The following is a 21,695-nucleotide window of genomic DNA, read 5'->3' as shown; positions in this document are numbered from 1 at the left end:
GTTACCTGAAATTTCTTGCATGTGAACTATAATCTATTTTTTTACCCCTGTTTTAGTACAGCAAGTGATAGTCAGAATCAATTAATCCAGTCACTCTGTTTTAAGAAAATTCATACCCACCACTTATTTGCAACTTTAGTAAATCATTTATTTTGTGTACTACAGAACTTGTGTTTTTAATCTTTAGACCAGAACATTGAAGTAATTTTAAATACCATGAAAAACAGTTAAAAGTATTTTAGGCAATGGGTGGAATTTAATCCAGTCCTTTGTGGCAGGAACCATTACGCCTGGGCCACTTACTTGCAGGAGAGACCCCATGTCAGTCTCCTGGCAGCAGTAAACCTCCCTCGATTAAGTCAGAGGGCAGATATAGAATTCCCAGTTGCTGAGATGTCAATTAGGCTTCTTAATGAGCCAATTGACACCCATTATCCCCCAAGACCACCAAAATCTATTGGTGGCTGAGGGATTAAATGGCTTTCCTGCACCCCATCTGAAGGCCGAACCCAATGGCCTCCTGGGGGAGGTCCTTATCAAGCTGAAATATCTGGCATTGGGGAGGGTGCTGAGAACTGTCTTTGCCTCTGATCCTCGGCTCACTCTTCCCATGACCCTCTTACTGTCCTTACCTTTTCCCTGGGGTCACTTGGTGATCCTGGGCCTCTGGTGGGTGCATTGCCAGCAGCTGGTCCCAACACTCCCAGTAGCACTGACAGCAATTGAGGAGCTATTGGCTTCTAATTGGGCTCTTGGCCACTGGGGTCCTGAAAACCAGGGAAGGCCTGACATTGGCCCCTTAAGTGTTTGAAGGGCACTGAATATCATAGGGCCTACTCCATGAAATTGTCAAGAGTTCCCTGCTGGTTCTCCAACTAGTGGGCGAAACCCCCATCGTGCTGATTAAATACCACCTATATGTCTAGTTATACATGCAAAATTGTCATGGTCATTGAAGGTTAAAGTGAAGAATTAGCATATAACAATGTGTTATAACAAAATAACAATGTAAAAGAAGAGAGAATACTCAAGAGCAGGGTTCCAACACTAAAGGGCGAGGCATCCTTTGGTTATTCTGTTTTAACACAATCGTGAAATATTAATTTTGCCCATTATTACTAATGAAATCAGATGTTCATTCCAAAAGAATCTTGGAGAATTTTGCAGGAAATCACAGCCTTTTTTGTGTGCTCCCATTATTGCAAAGTTACTTATACATAGCAACCAGAAATTCCTAACATTAACTGCCTTTTAATACCAAATAAAAGCAGGAAGTGCTGGAAACACAGCATTTTGGAGAGAGAAACAGTTAACTTTTAAGTGGATGCCCTTATCAGAACTACTGGGCTTTAATCCCAAATAACTGGTCACTATTGACAATTTATCAATACTTTTATATTACTCAGATCAGTGAAAAATTCCACACAAAAATTAAACAAACTTGAAAAACAGTACACATATTCTACTGCATTAAAACCATAACATGATTCCTTGTATATGATCAATTTGACAATATAGATCGAGGGTTCTTTGTATGAATGAGAATTATTTCAATGTGTAATCAGCAACTTCCTTAAGTTCTGTCCTAGTTCTCATCTGGTAAGAGTAGAAAAAGTGTTATCACAATATCAGTTACACATTTCAAAAGGTTTACTAAATGCAGGAATTTTTAACCATTTAATAGATAAACTGTCATCAGTCTAGCAATGTTTTTAAGCCAGAAAAAATCTGCTATTGTGGGATTCATGTGGTACAGCATCTCATTTGGGGTGAGTGGTCACAACTATGTGAAGAATAGTCATGCAGAATTGCTATTAAAAAGGCACCAGTCCACTTGATTCCATGAAAGATGATTACCTGCTGAGAGAAGCATACTCCCAAGTGGAATCTATCAAATCCTGATATAATTTCTGATATCATTCTCCTTTGAATCCAATTATTGTTGGTCTGTGCCATTTGTAAATAGAATGGGGCATTTCTGCTTTTGAGACTTAATATAAAAGAAATGAACATATTGGGGGATATTTTCCAGTACATGTCAGTGTTGAGTAAGCTCATCCACTGCCAGAACATTAAAAACTATGGGCACATTGCAGGATTATCATGAGCTGGCACCAGGAAATAATCGTCAAATTATCACCAACATAAGGTTAAAATATCTGTTCCTCATTTTTGTTTTTGCCAAAGTTACTTTTATTATAACAATGGCCCTATAAGGTATAGGATGATGTAACTTTAAATTAATATTGTGTCAGGTTCAACACATGCAGAACTCCTCTGCTATTATTAAGATTCCAAATTCATTTACTTAGAAATCTATAAATTCATTCAATGTAAAGTGCCTACCCTCTTCCCATAGAGAAGAATGAACTTGCCCAAGTCAAAACTTGGTAATATCTCAGTCTGCAGGGGTACTGCTAGAGTCTAACCAGATAAAAATATACATCCTGCCAGTAAAGAATGCTGGGAAACTTTCTCCCACTTGTCCAGCTTGGACTACCCTGCTCATTAGGTACTCAATTTCAGGTTTATCTGGAACCGAATGGGTGAAATCCCAACCTCCATTGACAGGTCTATCCCTTCACATTTGATTAGTGAGCCAAAGTTACCTCTCCAATGTTCAACAGTAATTGCCTGGATCAGGTATTGGATTGGTCATGCAACTGACAAGCATAGATTTGAGTTTTTGGTAGGTGGGTTACAGGTACCAGGGACTTTTCACACATGGTAAAGTGAACAGCACAACCTGCGACATTGCCACTATCTTCTTGACCAAAGCATTGGTGCACACCATATCCCAATGAGCAGTTGTTTCACCAGTTAAGTTTCAACTACAGCTGCTTGCCGCTCACCAAATCATGGAAGAGCTCCAAATACATAAATAACATTTTAATCACATGCATCCTCCAGGTAATGAGGTATTTTGTATAGCTGCCAGAAAGCAGCATTATCTATGTAACTGACATGTGTCTTTGACAGCTAGAAGGCTCTCAAAAGGCAGATTGTCTGACAGCTCTAGAAGGCCATGTGAAGGGTTTTGGCAAAGTTGTTTGTTCACCTTGAGGCTGACTCCAAAGAAGTTAACAGGTCAATGCAGGTCTGAATCCTGCGTCTGCAGAAACTTCACTTTTTGACAGAAACCCAGCTCTGAGTTTGGTTCTGGATCTTGAACGTGGCCCACTGAAAGTGCTTCCATTACACGGCCACAAATTCTGAACTATGAAGGAAAATTGTTCCAAGACATGCCACAATTCAAAAATAACCACTCTAATTTCCCTCCCATGTGACCTTAAACTGTCTCACTGCATTTAAATAGAGGGCAGCATACTCACAAGCTCAAGCCGCACTGCAACTTTGGCCATGATTTTCCAGCTCCTTCATGGCAGGACCTACCACGGGAGATTTGGCGGCCCAGCCTAAGGTCCAATGACCTTCAGTGGGACCAGACGACCCTGGCGGCAGGTGGAAAATCCCACCCTTTGTCATGGAAGATAAAGGAAAATCATAATGGCTTTTGGTTTTGAAGGTCTGTGGTCAGGCTAAAGTTGCCATCCACCAGGATTTCCAGATACTAATGCAAATCTATTTTCAAGTCATTATCTTGGTCTGCGTAAAGCCATACTTCTACATTTACCTGCAATACAGGGAATGGATAAGCACAATAGCATGAAAATGAGTTAGCAACACTTTCAAGTTTCTAGATGGTAAGCTACTCTTATAATCTTATGACAATGTAGAGGAAGTTTCATTTTGTATGTAACTTGCGTTGCATCTAGCCTGAGTGTTTAATGGGAGAGCAGAGAGAGACTTTTGGAGAATTTCACCTTTGAGTCAGAGGTAACGTCAGTCAGAAATCATGAATTCAATCCCATTCCAAAGGGCCGGAGATAGTAATGCTCTGTTGAAGGCGCCATCTTTTGAACAAGATATTAAACTGAGGCTCCAATAGCCTCCCCTGATGGACATAAAGGTTCCTATGGCATTATTTGAACAAAGCAGAGGAATCCTCCATTTAGTGTGCCTAATATTCTTGTTTACTGCTGTTTGTGGGACATTGATGTGTGCAACATAGCTGCCAAATTTCCTGCATTACTGCAGCAACAAATTCAAAAGTACTTTTGACTACATTTACCTGCAGCCAAGTCAGATCAGTAATAATGCCAGTTACAAGTAAACATTCAATAATACAAGGTACTTATTAGCAACAGTAATAACTGTTCAGTACAGATACTGTAGCCCTAATGTGGACTCTGAATAATGTCACTTTACAGTGAAAAGAAACTAAATAAGCTGTGACTGTTTCCACGATCCAATATAAAACTATTGAGGGCTTATTTTCTTGACCTGTCTTGGCCCTGGTGCTAGACAGGAGCACTGCACTCTAAATGCCCTGCTCTGGTCCATCCTGGGATTGTTCACCATGGTCTATTTACATGGCTCAAGGATAATGCAGCATGGGTCTGCCCATATCAGAGCCAATTAATAGCAAGAAGCCCATGAAAATCAGATGTAGCTACGAGCCTGCTCCATGAATTTGGGACTTTCTGGATGTTGATGTGAGATCAGCAGCCAGAAGGCCACAATAGAACAGGATACCAGGTGGTGGGCAAACTTCAATTCTGGAGGCTTACTTGTCATCTATTAGGCTGCCCCCTGGCCCATCTGGTCATTGGGGATTCCCAGCGCCACTTATAGCTTTATCCTTTCTAGGTGCCCTGAGCTCAGGCACCCAGCAAGTATTGAGAACAGAATAATGGGGTAAAAGCCCATCCTCCTCAAGTCCAGCTTTATGGCACCAAGAAAAACCTCAAAAGTCCCTTGGCAGTTTAAAAAAGGCAGAAAGCCAGCAAAATAGTAAATCAGTCTATCTCTAGGCAGTTGAATATTCCCGGCGGGGGGGGGGGGGCAGGCACAGGAAAATAAGCCCTTTAGATACGCAAGATGCAAACACTCAGGGGTAAGATTCCTGTTGGGATTCTCCCGATCCCTCAAAATTGTAACCCTTGAAGTTTACCGTCCAAACCAAACAAACAGGTTTCCTTATTGCCTCGAATATCTGGAAATGCGCTGGTGGGGTTGTTTGAAGTGTCTGGAGCTTGTCTCTTTAGTAGAATGTCGTTTCCAGGCTCTATTTTGCCTCAAAAGTTGATTCCGGCTTAGCTTTCTTTGCTCAACGTATAATTTGGCACGCTGCATGAAACGCATGTGATTGGCATGTACCACACCACCATTTCCAATTAAGGTGGACATTCTTAGAGGGATATAGTGAGCAACTGGAACAGCCCTAAACAGAATGGAGAGAACTTAACTCAGCAGGTTTCAGATTATAAATTCTGGCTAAAGTAGGACAAGGTACAGAAAAACTATATTAACACCTCTAAAAAGTAACATGTAGTGTTGATACATTTTTCTCTCCAATGCACCCAACCCCTTAACAGTTTTGACTTCTAAAGCTAGATTAATATTAGTACACTTCTCATAAATCCACCAAAACTTTATACGAATCCAAAGTTAGTAACAGAATGGAAACAACTCAGTTTTGTCTTTAAACAAATGAAAGATTTCATCAGGTCTTTTAGCTCTGTAATAGAGAACGTTTTAATAAGCTTAAGTATTGCATTCATATTCTTTCAAGGAATTCCCCTCCAGCCACACATACTGTTAACATATGGATTTCTCATGTAGCACATTGGGAAACTGAGTGTATTTCACACTTCCTTTGGGAAATTTCTATTCAATATTTCCATCCCTTCCAATCCCCTCTCTCTATTTTTTTTTTACTAAAAGTTTTCAAAAAATGCATTGCTTGCAACAAAATGACTTCAAATTTGTTCCAATGTTTCTTGATGTTAGGAACAGAAGTAGATCATTCAGCCCCTTGCATCTATACCATCATTTAGGGAGGACAAATCTGATCTATATTTTGCACCTGTATTGGCTCTACATTGTCCCTGGCAAAACATGCACAAAAATAACCTCTCTTATAATGGCTAGAATTATTTTTTTAAAGCTATCTGTAAACATGACTTTACCATGTTTGTTAGCCAGAATATTTCATTTGGAATTTGAATTATGTTCTTCACTGAATAATTATATTGTTGAGTAGCATTCACTTATTACTGAGTCAACTTACCAGCTGGATGTGAAGTCTCTTATTAAAAAAGGATCAGTTTGGTTAAAAGAAATGTTTTGCCCAATCACAACCTATATAGGCTCAATTTTGTTAGCCAATGAAATCCTACATACTCCCTGTAGTAGTGGCCTAAAACTCAGTCCACTTACTGATATTGGTGTGTAGTGCCTAGAAATGTCACATAACAAGCAAACTTATTTGTTTCTTCAACTTTAAGCCAAGTTGCTGGTTACCAGTTCAGCACTGCCCACATTCTCCAAAAAGCATACAGACCACATCAGTTTGGATGGGGACTGAGACTTGGTTGATAACTTAAGTACGCAATGCTAGCTATAAAAGTTTCTAAAAGAAAACCAAAATAGAAAAAAACAAGCAGCATTGCTGATACTAAGGGGCGTGGAAATTTTCCCACATGTTTGGAGGCAGGCGGGCTGGGAAAGTCCTTGGAAAATAAAAAATGAAAGAGCCAGCTCTTTGACAAAGTCTAATTTCCAACTACTTTCTCTCCCCCTCCTCCAAGGGAGAGCTGGATGCACACAAGGCAACATTCCCAGAAATGGAGGGTTACCAATTAAGGCCATTGAGGGACCAATTTCATAGCGTAATGGCAGTTTGCCCAAGGTGAATGGTGTAATACAAGGGGTTAATTCTAACTGTGATATGCTAGTGAGACACAGTATGCATCATCACGTATTTGTCTCATGATCTTGTTCTCTCTTGTCAAGGTGAAACCACTTAGATGTTTCTCAATAGTTAATGTTTTCCTTACTTCAACAAACTCTGTAAATATTCTGTCAGCAACAAGACCAAGAACATTATCTGGTGGCAACGAGTAAAAGAACAAAGGAAAAGTCTCTGCCATTACTTTCGAGCATGTTTCAAATCAGGTAGAAGCGTAGCTGGATTGGTGCCAAAGATTTGCCAGGTATCACACCACAGTGGGCGTCACTGCGAACAGATCAGTATGCTATTGTGTGTGATGGAAAGCTGTGCAAGCGACATCCTAGTCAGACAAATAAAAAGTCATGTATGATGAACATAAAAGCACTCAGTGCCTCCTTCAATTTGCAAAAGAATAACATTGTAGAGTGAGCCAAATTTAACAAGTGTACCCAAGACAAGGGGAAGTATTGATATGTTTATCAGCGATCTGTAGACTTGCAGAGAACTGTAAATATGGCAGGAGGGCATGTGAGTGCATGCCAAGAGCAGCACCAGGTATAGCTAAAAACAAGGTGTCAACGTGGTGACGTTGCAACAGAGCATTATTTGCATGCCAAACAGCATAAGCAGTAAGTGATAGACAGAGCTAAGTGATCCCACAGCCAACAGATCAGATCTAAGCTCGCCGTCCTGCCCCATCCAATGGTTAATGGTGGATGACAATTAAACAACTCGCTGGAGGAGGAGGATCCACAATTATCCCCATCCTCAATGATAGAGCAGCCCAGCACATCAGTGCAAAAGATAAGGCTGAAGTATTCACAGCAATTTTCAGCCAAAAGCACCGAGTGGATGACCTATCTTGGCCTCCTCTGGAGGCCCCAGCAATATAAATGCCAGTCTTCAGCCAATTCCATTCACTCCACGTGAGATCAAGAAATGGCTAAAGGTGCTGGATACTGTAAAGGCTTTGGGCCCTGACAATATTACTGAAGACTTGTGCTCCAGAACTTGTTGCACCCCTAGCTGAGCTGTTCCAGTACAGCTACGACATTGGTATCTGCATGGCTAATTGGAAAATTGCTCAGGTATGCTCCGTACACAAAAAGGTTAAATCCAACCTGGACAATTACCAGCCCATCTATCTACTCTCAATCATTAGTGAAGTGATGGAAGGGGTCATCAACAGTGCTATCAAGCAGAACTTGCTTAGCAATAACCTGCTTACCGATGCTCAGTTTGGGTTTCGCCAGGGTCACTCAGGTTCTGACCTCATTACAGCCTTGGTTCAAATGTGAACACAAGAGCTGAACTCCAGAGATGAAGTGAGAGTGACTGCCCTTGACCTCAAGGTAGCATTTGACTGAGTGTGGCATTAAGGAGCCCTAGCAAAACTGGAGTCAATGGGCAAAACTCTCTGCTGGTTGAAGACATACCTAGCACAAAGGAAGATGATTGTGGCTGTTGGAGGTCAGACATCTCAGTTCCAGGAAATCACTGCAAGAGTTCCTCAGGGTAGTGTCCTATGCCCATTAATGGTATTCCTTCCATCATAAGGTCAGAAGTGGGGGATGTTCGTGGATGATTGCACAATGTTCAGCACCATTCGCGACTCCTCAGATACTGAAGCAGTCCTTGTTCAAATGCAGCAAGATCTGGACAATATCCCAGTTTGGCTGACAAGTAACATTTGCACACACAAGTGCCGGACAATGACCATCTCCAATAAGAGAGAATCTAGCCATTGCCCCTTGACATTCAATGGCATTACCATCACTGAATACCCCCACTAATAACATCCTGGGGGTTACCATTGACCAGAAACTGAGCTGGACTAGTCATATAAATACCATGGCTACACGGGCAGGTCAGAGGCTAACAATCCTGCAGTCAGTAACTCACCTCCTGATTCCCCAAAGCCTGTTCACCATTTACAAGGCACAAGTCAGGAGTGTGATGGAATACTCTCCACTTGACTGGATGAATGCAGCTCCAACAACATTCAGGACACCACCCAGGACAAAGCAGCCCACTTGATTGGCATCCCTTCCACAAACATTCACTCCCTCTATCACAGACAAAAAGTGGCAGCAGTGTGTATCATCTACAAGATGCACTGCAGAAACCCACCAAGGCTCCTTAGACAGCACCTTCCAAACTCATGACCACTACCATCTAGAAGGATGATGGCAGCAGATACATGGGAACATCACCGCCTGGAAGTTCCCCTCCAAGCATCCTGACTTGGAAATAATATCGCTGTTCCTTCACTGTCACTGGGTCAAAATCCTGGTACTCCTTCCTTAACCAGCACTGTGGGTGTACCTACACCGCATGGGCTGCAGCGGTTCAAGGTCGCTCACAACCATCTTCTCAAGGGCAATTAGGGATGTGCAATAAATGCTGGCCTAACCAATGACACCCACATCCCATAAATGAATATTAAAAAAGCTTAAATGATTAATTAATCAGGAACAGAATTGTTGTGCGGAGTCTTGGATGAAGCATTGTCTGACCACTTGCAGTTGAGATGATTTAACCTTAAAGCAAGTTCAACTGAGTGGATATGCTGAGGTCAGGGAAAAATATAAATTAAAAAAACACCACAGTTGAGAGGGAAACAATATCCCAAAAATAAACTGACTGGTGGAGTATGTTAAATTTAGAAGCAGAGGAAGTGACCATACAAAAGCAGGGGAGACAAAAAAAGCAGCCCCAGCTAACTGTAAATTGGTGTGACAGGAAACAAAGAAAAAAAGAAAGGCACGAAAATTGTCCCACCAAAGGAAGGTCACTGTCAGGCTATATCGCAGCATCGCAGCAGCAATAAGAAAAGCCTTCAAAAAAGGTGGCAAGATCCATGAAAAAGAAGAAATCAATGATATTGAGATGCCTTTCCTTGGAGAGATCTGGATTTCCAAAAGGCGTTCAATAAGGTACCAAACGTAAGGCTACTTAACAAGAGCCCATGGTGTTGGGGGTCGTATATTAGCATGGATAGAGGATTGGCTAACTAATGGAAGACAGAGTTGGGATAAGGGGGGCATTTTTGGGATGGTAACCTATAACTAGTGGAGTGCCACAGGGCTCAATGCTGGGACCTCAGTTATTCACAATATATATTTATGACTTGGATGAGGGAAGTGAATGTACTATCACCAAATTTGCAGATGATAAAAAACTAGGTGGGAAGTCAAGTGATGAGGATGACACAAGAAGTCTACAGAGGGATATAGACAAGCTAAGTGGGTGGGCAAAAAAATGGCAGATGGAATAATAATGTGGGAAAATATGAGGTTATGTATTTTGGCAGGAAGAAGAGGAGCTGAATATTATTTAAATAGAAAAAGACTGCAGAAAGCTGCAATACAGAAGGATTTGGGAGTCCTTGTATATGAATCCCATAAAGCTAGCATACAAGTTTAGCAGGCTTGGCCTAAATAGCCAAGTGGTTATGGTACTGGGCTTGTAACCCCAAGATCAAGAGTTCAAATCTCACAACGGCAAACTATGAAACAATGTAACTTCATCTGAATAGGAACAGATGGAAACGTGTTTGTACTCGAAAGAGTTACAAGTTCAGCAGGAAATAGGGAAGGCAAATGGAATGTTGGCCTTTATTTCAAAAGGAATGGAGTATAAAAATTGGGAAGCCTTGCTAAAACTATACAAAGCACTAGTTAGACCACACCTAGAATACTGTGAATAGTTTTGGTCCCCTTATCTAAGGAAAGATATACTGGCATTGGAGGCAGTCCAGAGAAGGTTCACTAGGTTGATTCTGGGTATGGAGGGATCTTCTTATGAGGAGAGGTTGAGTGGGTTGGGCCTGTAATTATTGGCATTTAGATGAATGAGAGACGACCTTATTGAAACATAAGATTCTTAGGAGGCATGACAGGGTAGACGCTGAGAGGTTGTTTCCCCTTGTCGGACAGTCTAGGACCAGATGGCATAATCTCAGAATAAGGAGGGGCGCCCATTTAAAACAGAGATGAGGAGGAATTTCTTCTCTCAGAGGGTAGTTAATCTGTGGAAATCTTTACTGCAGAGGCTGTGGAAGCTAGGTCATTAAGTATATTCAAGGCGGAGATAGGCAGATTTTTAACCAGTAATGGAATCAAGGGTTATGGGGAAAAGGCAGGAAAGTGGAGTTGAGGATTATCAGATCAGCCATGGTCTCATTGAATGGTGGAGCAGACTCAATGGGCTGAATGGCCTGCTCCTGCATCTTGTAGTCTTATGATCCAGGAACCAAAATGAAGCTACTGAGTGCTAATATCCTGGCTGAGGGAAACAAGGCAGGCTTTAGGCTAGACACAACAGAAACTGCTGCACCTTTCTGATGCTGAACTGTCATTGGAGAAAAGTTCTATTCAGCCACCATGCCAAAAAAGAACCATTTCCACCTACTTCAGATGATGCCATCACCAAACTCACCATCCCCATCAGCATTCCATAGGGTCTGTTCCATCCGTGACAATCTAGTCCACTCCTCCATCACCCAACTCCTCATCCCCTTCCCATGCAATCGCAGAAGGTGCAACACCTGTCCATGTACCTCCTCCCTCCTCACTGTCCAAGGCCCCAAACCCTTCTTTCAGGTGAAGTAGCACTTCACTTGCCCTCCTCCAATTTGGTCTACTGCATTTGCTGCTCCCGGTGCAGTCTCTTCTACGTTGGGGAGTCTAAACATAGACTGGGTGATCGCTTTGCGGAACACCTTCACTTAGTTTGCAAACATGACCCTGACTTTCTTGTTGCTTGCCATTTCAACACCATCCTGCTCTCATGCCCACATGTCCGTCCTTGGCCTGCTGCAATGTTCCAGTAAAGCTCAACGCAAACTGGAGGAACAGCACCACATCTTTCGATTAGGCACTTTATAGCCTTCTGGACTTAACATTGAGTTCAACAACTTCAGACCGTGAGCTCTCTCCTCGATTTTTACCCCTTTTTAAAATTATTTATCTTTTATTTATTAAATACTCCCCCCCCCCTCCCTCCCCCCAACAGGGCCATCTGTCACTTGTTTGTGCTGGGCTTTTCACAGAAAGCTAACCCTTGTTTTGCTATTAACATTCTGCTATCTTACCTTTATGCCACGATCAGCATCTTCTTTAATCTTTACCACTACCATTAACACTCCCTTTGTCTTGTGTCCATGACATCTTTGTCAATCTCTCCTCAGCTCCCACCTATCCCTGACCTCCGATCTTGCTCCACCTCCTCTTAAACAGTATAAAATCCATCACATTCCTCCTTTTCTTTAGCTCTGAAGAGTCATACAGACTTGAAATGTTAACTCTGTTTCTCTCTCCACACATGCTGCCAGACCTGCTGGGTTTTTCCAGCATTTTTTGTTTTAATGCAAAAAACATGGGCTGGAAGGTATAGTACTCAAGGTCATAGGACAACTGAATGCAACCCTTCAATACAGAGAGGGGGGGGCAGGGGAGGGTGAAATCACTGAAACCTTGTATGTGATCCTGAACTGTTCACTCTTAAGCAAGAAGGCCTGTACCAACTTACATCTGATTTGCAGAGCAGAGGAACTGGAAAGCTGACAAGATCAGCCTAAAAACTTCAGATCTAGATTCCCACATCTGTTCACAGGACTAGGAAAACTGTAGACAGTGCACTACATCACTCTATATCCTGAAATGATACCAGTGTGTGTGTCTTTACAACAAGAAAAGGTACCTTTGGCAAGAGTGGATGAGAAGGAGGAGGAAATTGATTATGTTGAAGTGAGGGATTTTCACCTGTGGCAGAACTAATAAGCTGTCACTCGGGGGATGGTCCCAGTGCCAAAACCCAAACAGAACTTTTCCATAGATCTCACCCAGCTGAACAAAGCAGTTGAATGCGAAGTTCATCCTGTCATCTGTGGATGAGAGCTTAGCACACGTGGGAGAAAATTCAGTCTTCAGAGAGCAAGATGCAAACAATGGTTTTGGCAACTGTCAATGAGAGTCCAAGTTGCTCACAACCTTCATTATACAGTTTGGGTGGTTTTGTTTCAGCTGATTACTCTTTGGAAGATTTCTAGTGCTGACGTGACGTCAATGGACAATTGTCAAGTACCCTAGAAGGACTCATGTCACATGGTGATGATGACGTCCTGATCCATGGATTCACTCAGACAGAACATGACATTAGAGTGCGAGCTGTGCTACAATGCCAACGGGAAGGAGAACTTACCCTCACCAACAAATTTGAATTCTCAGTCTATCATCAAGCCCCTTGGACTTATTGTGGATGCATCCAATGTTCTTGTCTTCTGTGTATCAACTCTGACAATCAAGAAGTTTCCAGCTCCTTGAAAAGGTGATGGAGCTCCAGAGGTTCTTGGTTGTGGTAAACCAAGTTGGAAAGTTCTTGTCCAACCAAGCTGTCATCAATGAGCCACAATGTCAGTTGCTACAATGGGACAATACATGGTACTGGAAGGGAGCACAGAGATCTTTTGAGAAAATCAGATGATGTCACCTGATATTTTAGCTCACTATGACTCAGAACTACCCACAATCATTGCTATGGATGTTCTCTTTTTTAAATACAGGATTGGAAACTGTACTCTTTTAGATTTAGTCAATGGAAAGCATAGGCCAGTTTACTATGTATCCTATTCACCGAGACAGGCTGAACAGAGATATGCAAGTGATATAGTACGCAGCATTAGCTGCTACATGACTTGTGAAAAGTTTAGATTATGTACTTGGTCTCCACTTCAAGATAGAAATGGACCACAAATCCTCAGCTCACTCAAATTTTAGGGAGTTAGCAGAAATACCTGCATGAGTACAATGATTCAGACAGAGGCTGAAGAAGTTTTGCAAAGATAGAGTATATTGCAGGAAAACAGCAGATGCCTTGTCCCATTTCCCAGCAGAAAGGCCTGAACAAGGGGATGTAGGCCCTGTTGAAGGGGTAGAAATCTTTGCATCGACAACAACCACACTCTCCCAGCAATAACTCACTCAGCAACTGAATGAATTCAGAGGTGCACAGAAATCTGATAAAGAACATGCTCAGGTCAGAGAGGATTGCACCAAAGGATGGCCTTCGGACATGCAACATAATCCCATTCTCAAATGAACAGAGAGGACACCTAAATATAGTTGATGATTTACTCATCTATGACGAGAGAGTGGTCAATATGAGCTGAGACTTAGTAAACTGCAATGATTGCACCAAGGACAGTAGGGTAACACAAAATCTCAAGCCATAAAATATTCTGTTTGGTGGTCTGGTGTCTCAAAATCATTAGGAGAGATGATGTAAAATTGTGTTACTTCTGCTATTCAACATCAGGAGACAAGAGAACCAATGATGTTATCTTCCTGTCCATCAAGACCACAGGAACGTCCTGGCATTGACTTCTTCGAACAGAGGCAAGATATTTTTGATCATGGTAAACTACTGCTTCAGATAGATAGAATTCAAGCAACTGCAGGGCCACACTTCTGAAGTGGTGATTACATCACTGAAGGAAATATTTGCAACATGGAATCCCAGACCTTTTATCTCAGATAATGGACCTCAATTGATCAATGAATACTTTGAAGAGTTCATGGTATCATATGGATTTGTTCATACTACCAGCTCACCAAGATATCCTCAAGCCAGCGGTGAAGCTGAAGGAGGAGCATGTACTTTGAAAGCATTGCTAAAGAAGAACCACGACATCCAACTTGTAATTCTAAGCTATCGTTCAATCCACCCCAGAATGGTCCAGCACCTCGTGAACTAATGGGAAAACGACAGGATTCAACTCCCTACTCTCCCACAAATACTGATGCCATGTGTACAAGCAGATGACTTGGACAAAGGAGGAGGAGGATGAGTATCGTTTCAGCCAGATGTGGAACTATGACAAATGTCACGAAGCATGCAATCTTCCAGACCTCTAGCCAGGAGAGCCAGTTTTGATCAGAGACCAAGCTCATTGTGGACAAGTGGTTGAACAGACACCACATCCATGGTCCTACCTCATCCAAACAGATAATGGTATGGTGCGACAGAACAGATGTGCACAAACAACCTCCTACGCAGTCATCTACCAAATCGACCAGACAATGCTGCATTCATCTGCCCGTCCAGATGACTACCAGATTGATGAACCTGATTTATCTATTAGTAATTCTGCTTCTGCTCAGCAGAATTTGAGAGATCACCCACAGGACCCAAATCCCCAATCTCCTCCAAAGGAGCAGGGGATCCATTCAGGTGGATTAGTGAAACCACTACAGCAGTTGTCCCTGTAAAAAAAAAACAAAACGGAAGAAGTCAGAAACTGGGGAAGATGTAGTATAAGGGGTGCATTCTAACTGGTATGCTAATGAGTCACAGTATACGTCATCATAGCATGTACAGGATCTCTCATGATCTTGCTTGTAGGCCTCATGGCATGATGAAGCCACAGTATTGTTATAACATTTGCCTTACGTCAGCAGATTTTGTAAACATTCTATGTTAGCACAACAAGACCAAGAATATTATAAATGGGACCTCCACTACATCTGCAGCTAGTCTCCCACCAGGAGGTGAAAATGCAATGAGGTTGAGCACATTATCGGAGTTTGCACAATCTTTAAAAGAGCAGAAAGTCTTATGCAGCATACCTGTAGGCAAATGCAGTCATTTAGGAGGTGCTGCCTTTGTGGACTGATCCAAGGTGATTCTGCCCACTATTTGTAGGATGCTATTTCTACCATTAGATAGGCAATTCCATCTTGTGGTGCCTTACCTTTCTCAGTGGGGCTGGTCAGCCCTCCCTTTGGCCCCTCCGACTGCCCTTCATAACTGGGCTGTGAACACGGAGGCAGCATACTAATTGACTGCCTCACACAAAATTAAGCCAGCAGGTGTGATACTAAAATGCAGGGCCCTGCACTCGAAAATTTTGGGTTCCCAACGTCTGCAGGTACATTCAGCGCCAAAATTCCCCAGATGGGGACCCCACTTTTTTTCCCCTTTTTTCTTTCTTTTGGAATTGCTGACTCCTTGCTGGGGTTCTTATTTCAGTTGCTGTCCTCTATTATGTTACCAACATGATCACTCAAGTGTGAAAAATCAAACTTCAGCTTTCCTGGTGTGTATGGCTTATTACTTTCTCCTTGAACCAGGCAAGCAGAGCTCCAATTTAAAGGATTGGGGCTTCATAGCACAATTTGTAGTTTGGTTAAGAAGTCAAACAAATTTTAAACTTGAAGGTAATAAGCTAGTACCAATGAGGCATGGACACACCAAGACATTCTTTTGTTCACCTTTCCTCCCATACTAGTAATGGTGTAGATGGTGGGGAATCATTCAAGAGTCAAATTCCAGAAAGAAAATTTCGACATTTTCAATTAACATCCATATCAGAGAAAAACAGATTTGCCTATTGGTGTTTTAGTAACACATTCATGTGGGGCAGTGAGGGGGGTGGGGAGGGAAGGATGGAAAAAGAGAGCGAGAAAGAGAGAGAGATCTTCCTATTATTCCTGTGTAATCAGAAACAACATGGTTTCAGTCATTTATGTTCATAAAGCCTGAAGCTAAAAAAAGGTCATAGATATTACAATGCTCCATAACAGATGTCACTTTTGTCACCCAGAGCAAAAGTATTTCAGGCTATTGTCAACAACTGAATTATTTTTTCATTAACTTTAGGATCTGGTGAATTGCCTGCAGCAAGATCATGCTGCTAGTCACTATTATTCATGTCTTTGTAACAACAGAATATAAGTACTGATGGCAACAAGTGACAAAGCCCAAAAACTGATATTACTATGCATCTTATAAAACTTCATAATACATGTCAGCATGAAATGTGCATTTACTGAAAAATTCATGAGACTAAAGAAAGTCAGATTCTGTGCTGGAAAATGTTATAACGTTTGCTCAAAGTTTTATTGTAACACAATATTTAAGCTGACTGAAATTAAAAGCAATGAAGTTATGCAATCGCAAGCCTGAGTTTTTTTTTAAACAACTATACATGGACTATTTTCTGTTTCTACTGTGGCTCTAATTTAGGCTAGTGGGCTAAGTGTGTACAGTATCTGGCAAGCTGCATATTGTACCCTGACAAGGAGGGGTCAAGATTTCGGTCCCTAATACTCAAGCCAATTGCTCGTAGGCAAATGCTTCTGTCATCTTGCAATGTATACAAATACAAGTTTACAGTAAACTAGGAAAAACAAAATTTAAGACTAGGGCCGGGGTTTTCCAGCCCGGTTGCGGGCAGGACCCGCTGCGGGCGAGGCGGCGCCCCAACCAGAAGTCCAATAGTTCACGGCGGGACCGGAAGATCATGGCGGCGGGTGGGTGCAGAAAATCCCGCCATAGTCATAGTTAAGCAAAGACTGATGAATACATGGAATGGACAGGAGGCAAAAATTCTGGAGTAGCTGATGCTTCAATGGGGAAATACACGAGTATCTTTCTGGACTGTTAAATAAATAGGGCCAAAATACTTACCTAACCCATTGTCTCATTTTTGAGACTGGAGGGAATGAAGAATATTCAGGCATGTTAAGAACGCTAGCTAGGAGCTGCCTCTTCACTATTCTTCTAAAACTTGTTGTTAGGCAAGCTGTAAGCGGGTCCACTTATGAGGAGCTTGCTATAAATAAATGATTTTACGCCTTCAATAAATAGCTTGCAGGCTCTGTTGCAAACACCAAATCACATACATTTAGAAGGATGTATTCTTTTTAAGAACCTGACATATGGATTTTGGAGGCGAAGCATTTAACTTAAATCCTTTCCAATATCCTATCACTAACCTGTGACCTTTCAGTTTCTCTGCCAAATCAGCAGCTTCTTCACTTTCATCATTCTTATTCCGCAGAGTATATACAGACATGCTCGGGTGTTCAAACAGTAGGTTTTCTGGAGGATCGATTTCCAACCTTGCCATTGGATGTTGGACTGTAATGGAACAAGACATCACTAAAATAGACAAGCCAAATCATGGAAGGAAGATAGTACCGTTAATGGGGCTATTTGTCCACCGATTTCTGCTCATCATGTTCTTAGGCCCACTGGTTCCAACATGCCTCCCTAACTGAATAATAAATGGCCAACAAATCCCCAAGTTCATGCAATGGTCAACAATATATCATATTGATCAAAAGTCTTTCGTATAGAAAAAAAAACACACAAGTCCAAAAAAAGCACATTCTGTGCCCCTCCAATGGATTATCTGGGTAAGATATTGAGAGCCAAACAGAACAATACGTTTTCAGATTGGGTTCTCAATCTTTATTGGGCTAGCCAATCTTGGTAGGAATACAAAACTCATTTCTAATATGCTCATAATGGAAATGCTTGAGATTTCTTCCTTACAGAGCAAAAAAACCAAAAGCAGCAAATGCTAAACATTGGGAAGAAAGGAAAAAACATCGAATTAAAGTTGTAGAATCAAAGAGAAGGGTTTCAAAGCAACTTTTGAAAACAAGGAAACAGAAAACTGGAGAGATTTGCAGAATAATGGAGCTTATGATGGCTGCAGGAGAGTAGAGTAGAGGGAAAAGATGAAGAAAAACACAAGTGCAGAAAAAAAAGTATCAACATACAAAAACAGCAGCCCAAAAGCCTGCCTGATCAAGGTGAGAATAAGACTTTAGAATTCAAGCTAGTTGGGATTTGAGGAACTAGAGAAGGTACAGAGGACAGACCTAGCATCCTGTTAGTTAGGGAGCAATTCCCATTACATGTGTACTTGTGTAGAAAAGATAACAAATCAACCATGGCTTTGGTACCCTTCTATATTCAGTAAAATATCCTGCTGACCTTTACTGCCTCGCTTCATACATGAATGCTAACTTTGGCAACAAGAATAAAATCATAACCTAGCAAGCATTTGTCTTCAGTAGGGGAGAATTGGTGGAATTCAAAGGAGTGGGACTACAAATGTGTGAATCATTTTAGCAAAAATCCATGGTCAGATTACAAGAAGCACTGCTCTGTATATTATTAACATATCCTCCTCCACCAACTGACCCATTTATATCCATATTATCTCAGTTTTCAGTCTACTCTATAATGCTATTTCAATAGTTTCAACTGCTAGTGACAAGTGGCTAAATTGTAAAGATCAAATGCTGATTAGGTTGATTTCAGTTAAGGTGCTGGATTTTGTGGAAAATCTTGCTTCTGTGTAATTAAAGCCAATGCTCTTGCATGGATACCACATGAACCAAATCACAGGGCTGCGAAACAATAGTATAATTTTCTAACTGTACATCCAAATGCCAGATTATGATAATTTCAAATCCATTGATAATTAAAAGTTGAGAAAAAAAATCACAATTATATAAAATACTACAATCGGAGTCAGCAGTTGATTTCAGTTGAGAATTTTTAATCTGGTTCTGGGAGGCTCAACCACCCCTTGTCTTAGTCGAGGCTCAATTCAAATCAAAAGGATATTTGTTCTATTGAACTTGCCATCAGTACTGATGACAAGTCTTAAGTTTGGATTGAAGATCTCAGAATTTCCTAATTTGTCCGAAAGTCTGGGCTTTCGAAATTTGATCTTGTAGGCGCACCAACAGAAGTATTCTAGTCCACTGGGTAAAAGGTAAATGGTTCACTCAGGAGCTCAAGTTGTATTCAAACTGGTGTTGATTCAATGCAATATAGCAGTGCCACATATATTTTCATACCCTGCCCATTTTATACCATAACAACAGAGCTTCAACTATTTCATTCATTTTCATGAATTTATTTCGCAGCATCTCCACTCTCAACAGAAAGTTATTTTTACCAATGACAAACATAAAGCAAATGTTCAGTGGGGGCAGGGGTTGGTGGAAGATTCAGTTATGCATTTACTTAATGCATACTAAAATTATTTGTTGACATCTACTGCTAAATATTATATTGTAGTTAATTCAAACCATTTCCAAAATTGGACTTACAAATCTTTCACAACCACCTAGATATAGGAGGTAGAATCTGAAGATTCAAGTTCTACCTTGGATAGTCACAATAATCCAGTCATCTTCCTCATTCTCATACAGAACGTTGTTCATGTCACTGTTCTCTTCATTGTCTCCTTCATCCACCTCACCCAGGAAAAAACGGGTGAGTTTTCCAAGCATGTTTGATGTGTGCAAGGCTTGGTCTGAGCTATGTACTTCCAACAGAGCTTCAATATGGAGTGTTATTCCCTTTATTCCTATACAAAAGAGTGAGATCTGGGCTTTAGAAAAATTATATATTGTAATTCATAAATTAGGTGTGTGCATTAGAACATGCAAATAATTCACAATAGTGACAGGTAAATTTAAACCACAATTTGAATTTAACCCAATGTGATAGTGCTATATTATACAATATGAAAATATTGCAGCCTTTTAACAGACATGATGAATGATTTGGAAGTCACGTCCATAGCAGCAGCTTTCAGCAACAGTTATCAAGATCCCTGGATCAATATTCTACCTTGCATTTATAGTAGTGCCTTCAGTGTAGTACAACCACCCAAGGTGCTTCACAGGAGCGTTAACAACTTTTGATACTGAGCTACACAAGGTGATATTAGGACAGGTGACCAAATGCTTGGTCAAAGACATAGGTTAACCTCTGGAGGAGGGCAACAGTTGTTCAACTATCCACCATTACCTTCTTAGGATGACTAGGAACAGTCAATAAATGTGACCTTTCCAGATTCACCCACACCATGAAAAAGAGAATATTGCCACAACCAGCTAGATTATTGTCCAACAACAGAAACACATTGATGAAAACTTTTCTGATGGTGTGCATGGATGATGTTATGTTGATGCCCTGTGAAGAACATCCAAGAAAAAAATTGCAGTGATGTGTGTTGTGTTGACTGTGCTATAATTTCACTACATTCTTTTTTTTTTTAAAAAATGGCTGCACAATGCTGATTTTTTTTTTCTTTTATCCATTGGATGTGGGCATCGCTATTGTCCATCCCTAATAAGAGTCAACTACATTGCTGTGGGTCTGGAATCACATGTAGGCCAGACCAGGCAAGGACAGCAGCTTTCCTTCCCTAAAAGGGACATTAGTGAACCAGGTGTTTTTTTTTTTTACAATAATTGGCAATGGTTTTGTGGTTATCATCAATTTTTTTTTACTAGATTCAAAGTTCACCATGTGCCATGGTGGGATTCGAATCCAAGTCCCCAGAGCATTACTCTGGGTCTCTGGAATACTAGTCCAGTGAGAATGCAACTGTGCCACCTCCTCAAGCTCATGCTGTCCCCACATGCAGATTATTAAAGGTGTGGAAATGATGGCCTGGATTTTGTTCAGGTGGCAAAGGAGTGGCGCTCGTTGGGTTCATTGTACTTGCAGCCTTTGCATCTATGCCACCTTTGCTTCTATCTCAGTTGATTCCATGCCCTAAACTCAAAACACTAGTACACAGAATATGGCTCGCTACCAATACTTTGTTCGCTTGTTAGGAAAACAAACAGCATGCATTTATATAGCATCATTAACATGATAAAAAGATGCAATACAGTAGTGCTACAAAACAAAATTTGACACCGAGCCACACAAGCAAGTATGTGTAGCTGAAAGCTTTATCCTAGAGGTAGGTTTTAAGCAGCATCTTAAAAGGAAAGAATTTCAGAGGGTAAGAAATGAATTCCAGACCTTAGGGCCTATGCCAGTTGAAGGCATGGAAATCATTAGTGGAGTTATCAAAGAAAAAAAATATAGGGATGCTCAGGAGGCCCAGATATCTTGGAGGGTTGTGGAATTGGAGGAGATTAGAGATAGCGAGAGGTAAGCCCATGAGGGATTTGATATTTGAGAATTTTTTTTTTAATCTGAGGCCTTAATTGGGAATTATGAAGGTCAGTGAGCACCAGGGTGATTGAGACTTAGTGCAATTTAAGACATGGACAGCAGAGTTTTGGGT

At 41.2% G+C, this 21,695-nt stretch overlaps 1 protein-coding gene across 1 annotated transcript in view; it reads right to left on the bottom strand.

Moving 5' to 3' along the window:
- Positions 1-126: 126 nt before the first annotated feature.
- The window catches only part of si:ch211-260e23.9, a 51,897-nt gene continuing 30,328 nt past the window's right edge, over positions 127-21,695 (bottom strand). Inside the window, exons 3-5 of the mRNA XM_041190950.1 lie at positions 19,770-19,973; positions 17,575-17,719; positions 127-5,284 (exon numbers count right to left, since the gene is read on the bottom strand). Of these exons, the coding sequence (XP_041046884.1) occupies positions 5,041-5,284; positions 17,575-17,719; positions 19,770-19,896 (516 nt within the window). The 5' untranslated portion in view covers positions 19,897-19,973 and the 3' untranslated portion in view covers positions 127-5,040. The remainder of the gene's footprint in view (positions 5,285-17,574; positions 17,720-19,769; positions 19,974-21,695) is intronic.

The sequence above is a fragment of the Carcharodon carcharias genome, chromosome 7, assembly GCF_017639515.1.
Source record: "Carcharodon carcharias isolate sCarCar2 chromosome 7, sCarCar2.pri, whole genome shotgun sequence".
Lineage (NCBI taxonomy): Eukaryota > Metazoa > Chordata > Chondrichthyes > Lamniformes > Lamnidae > Carcharodon > Carcharodon carcharias.
This window is presented reverse-complemented; position numbering and strand designations above follow the sequence as displayed.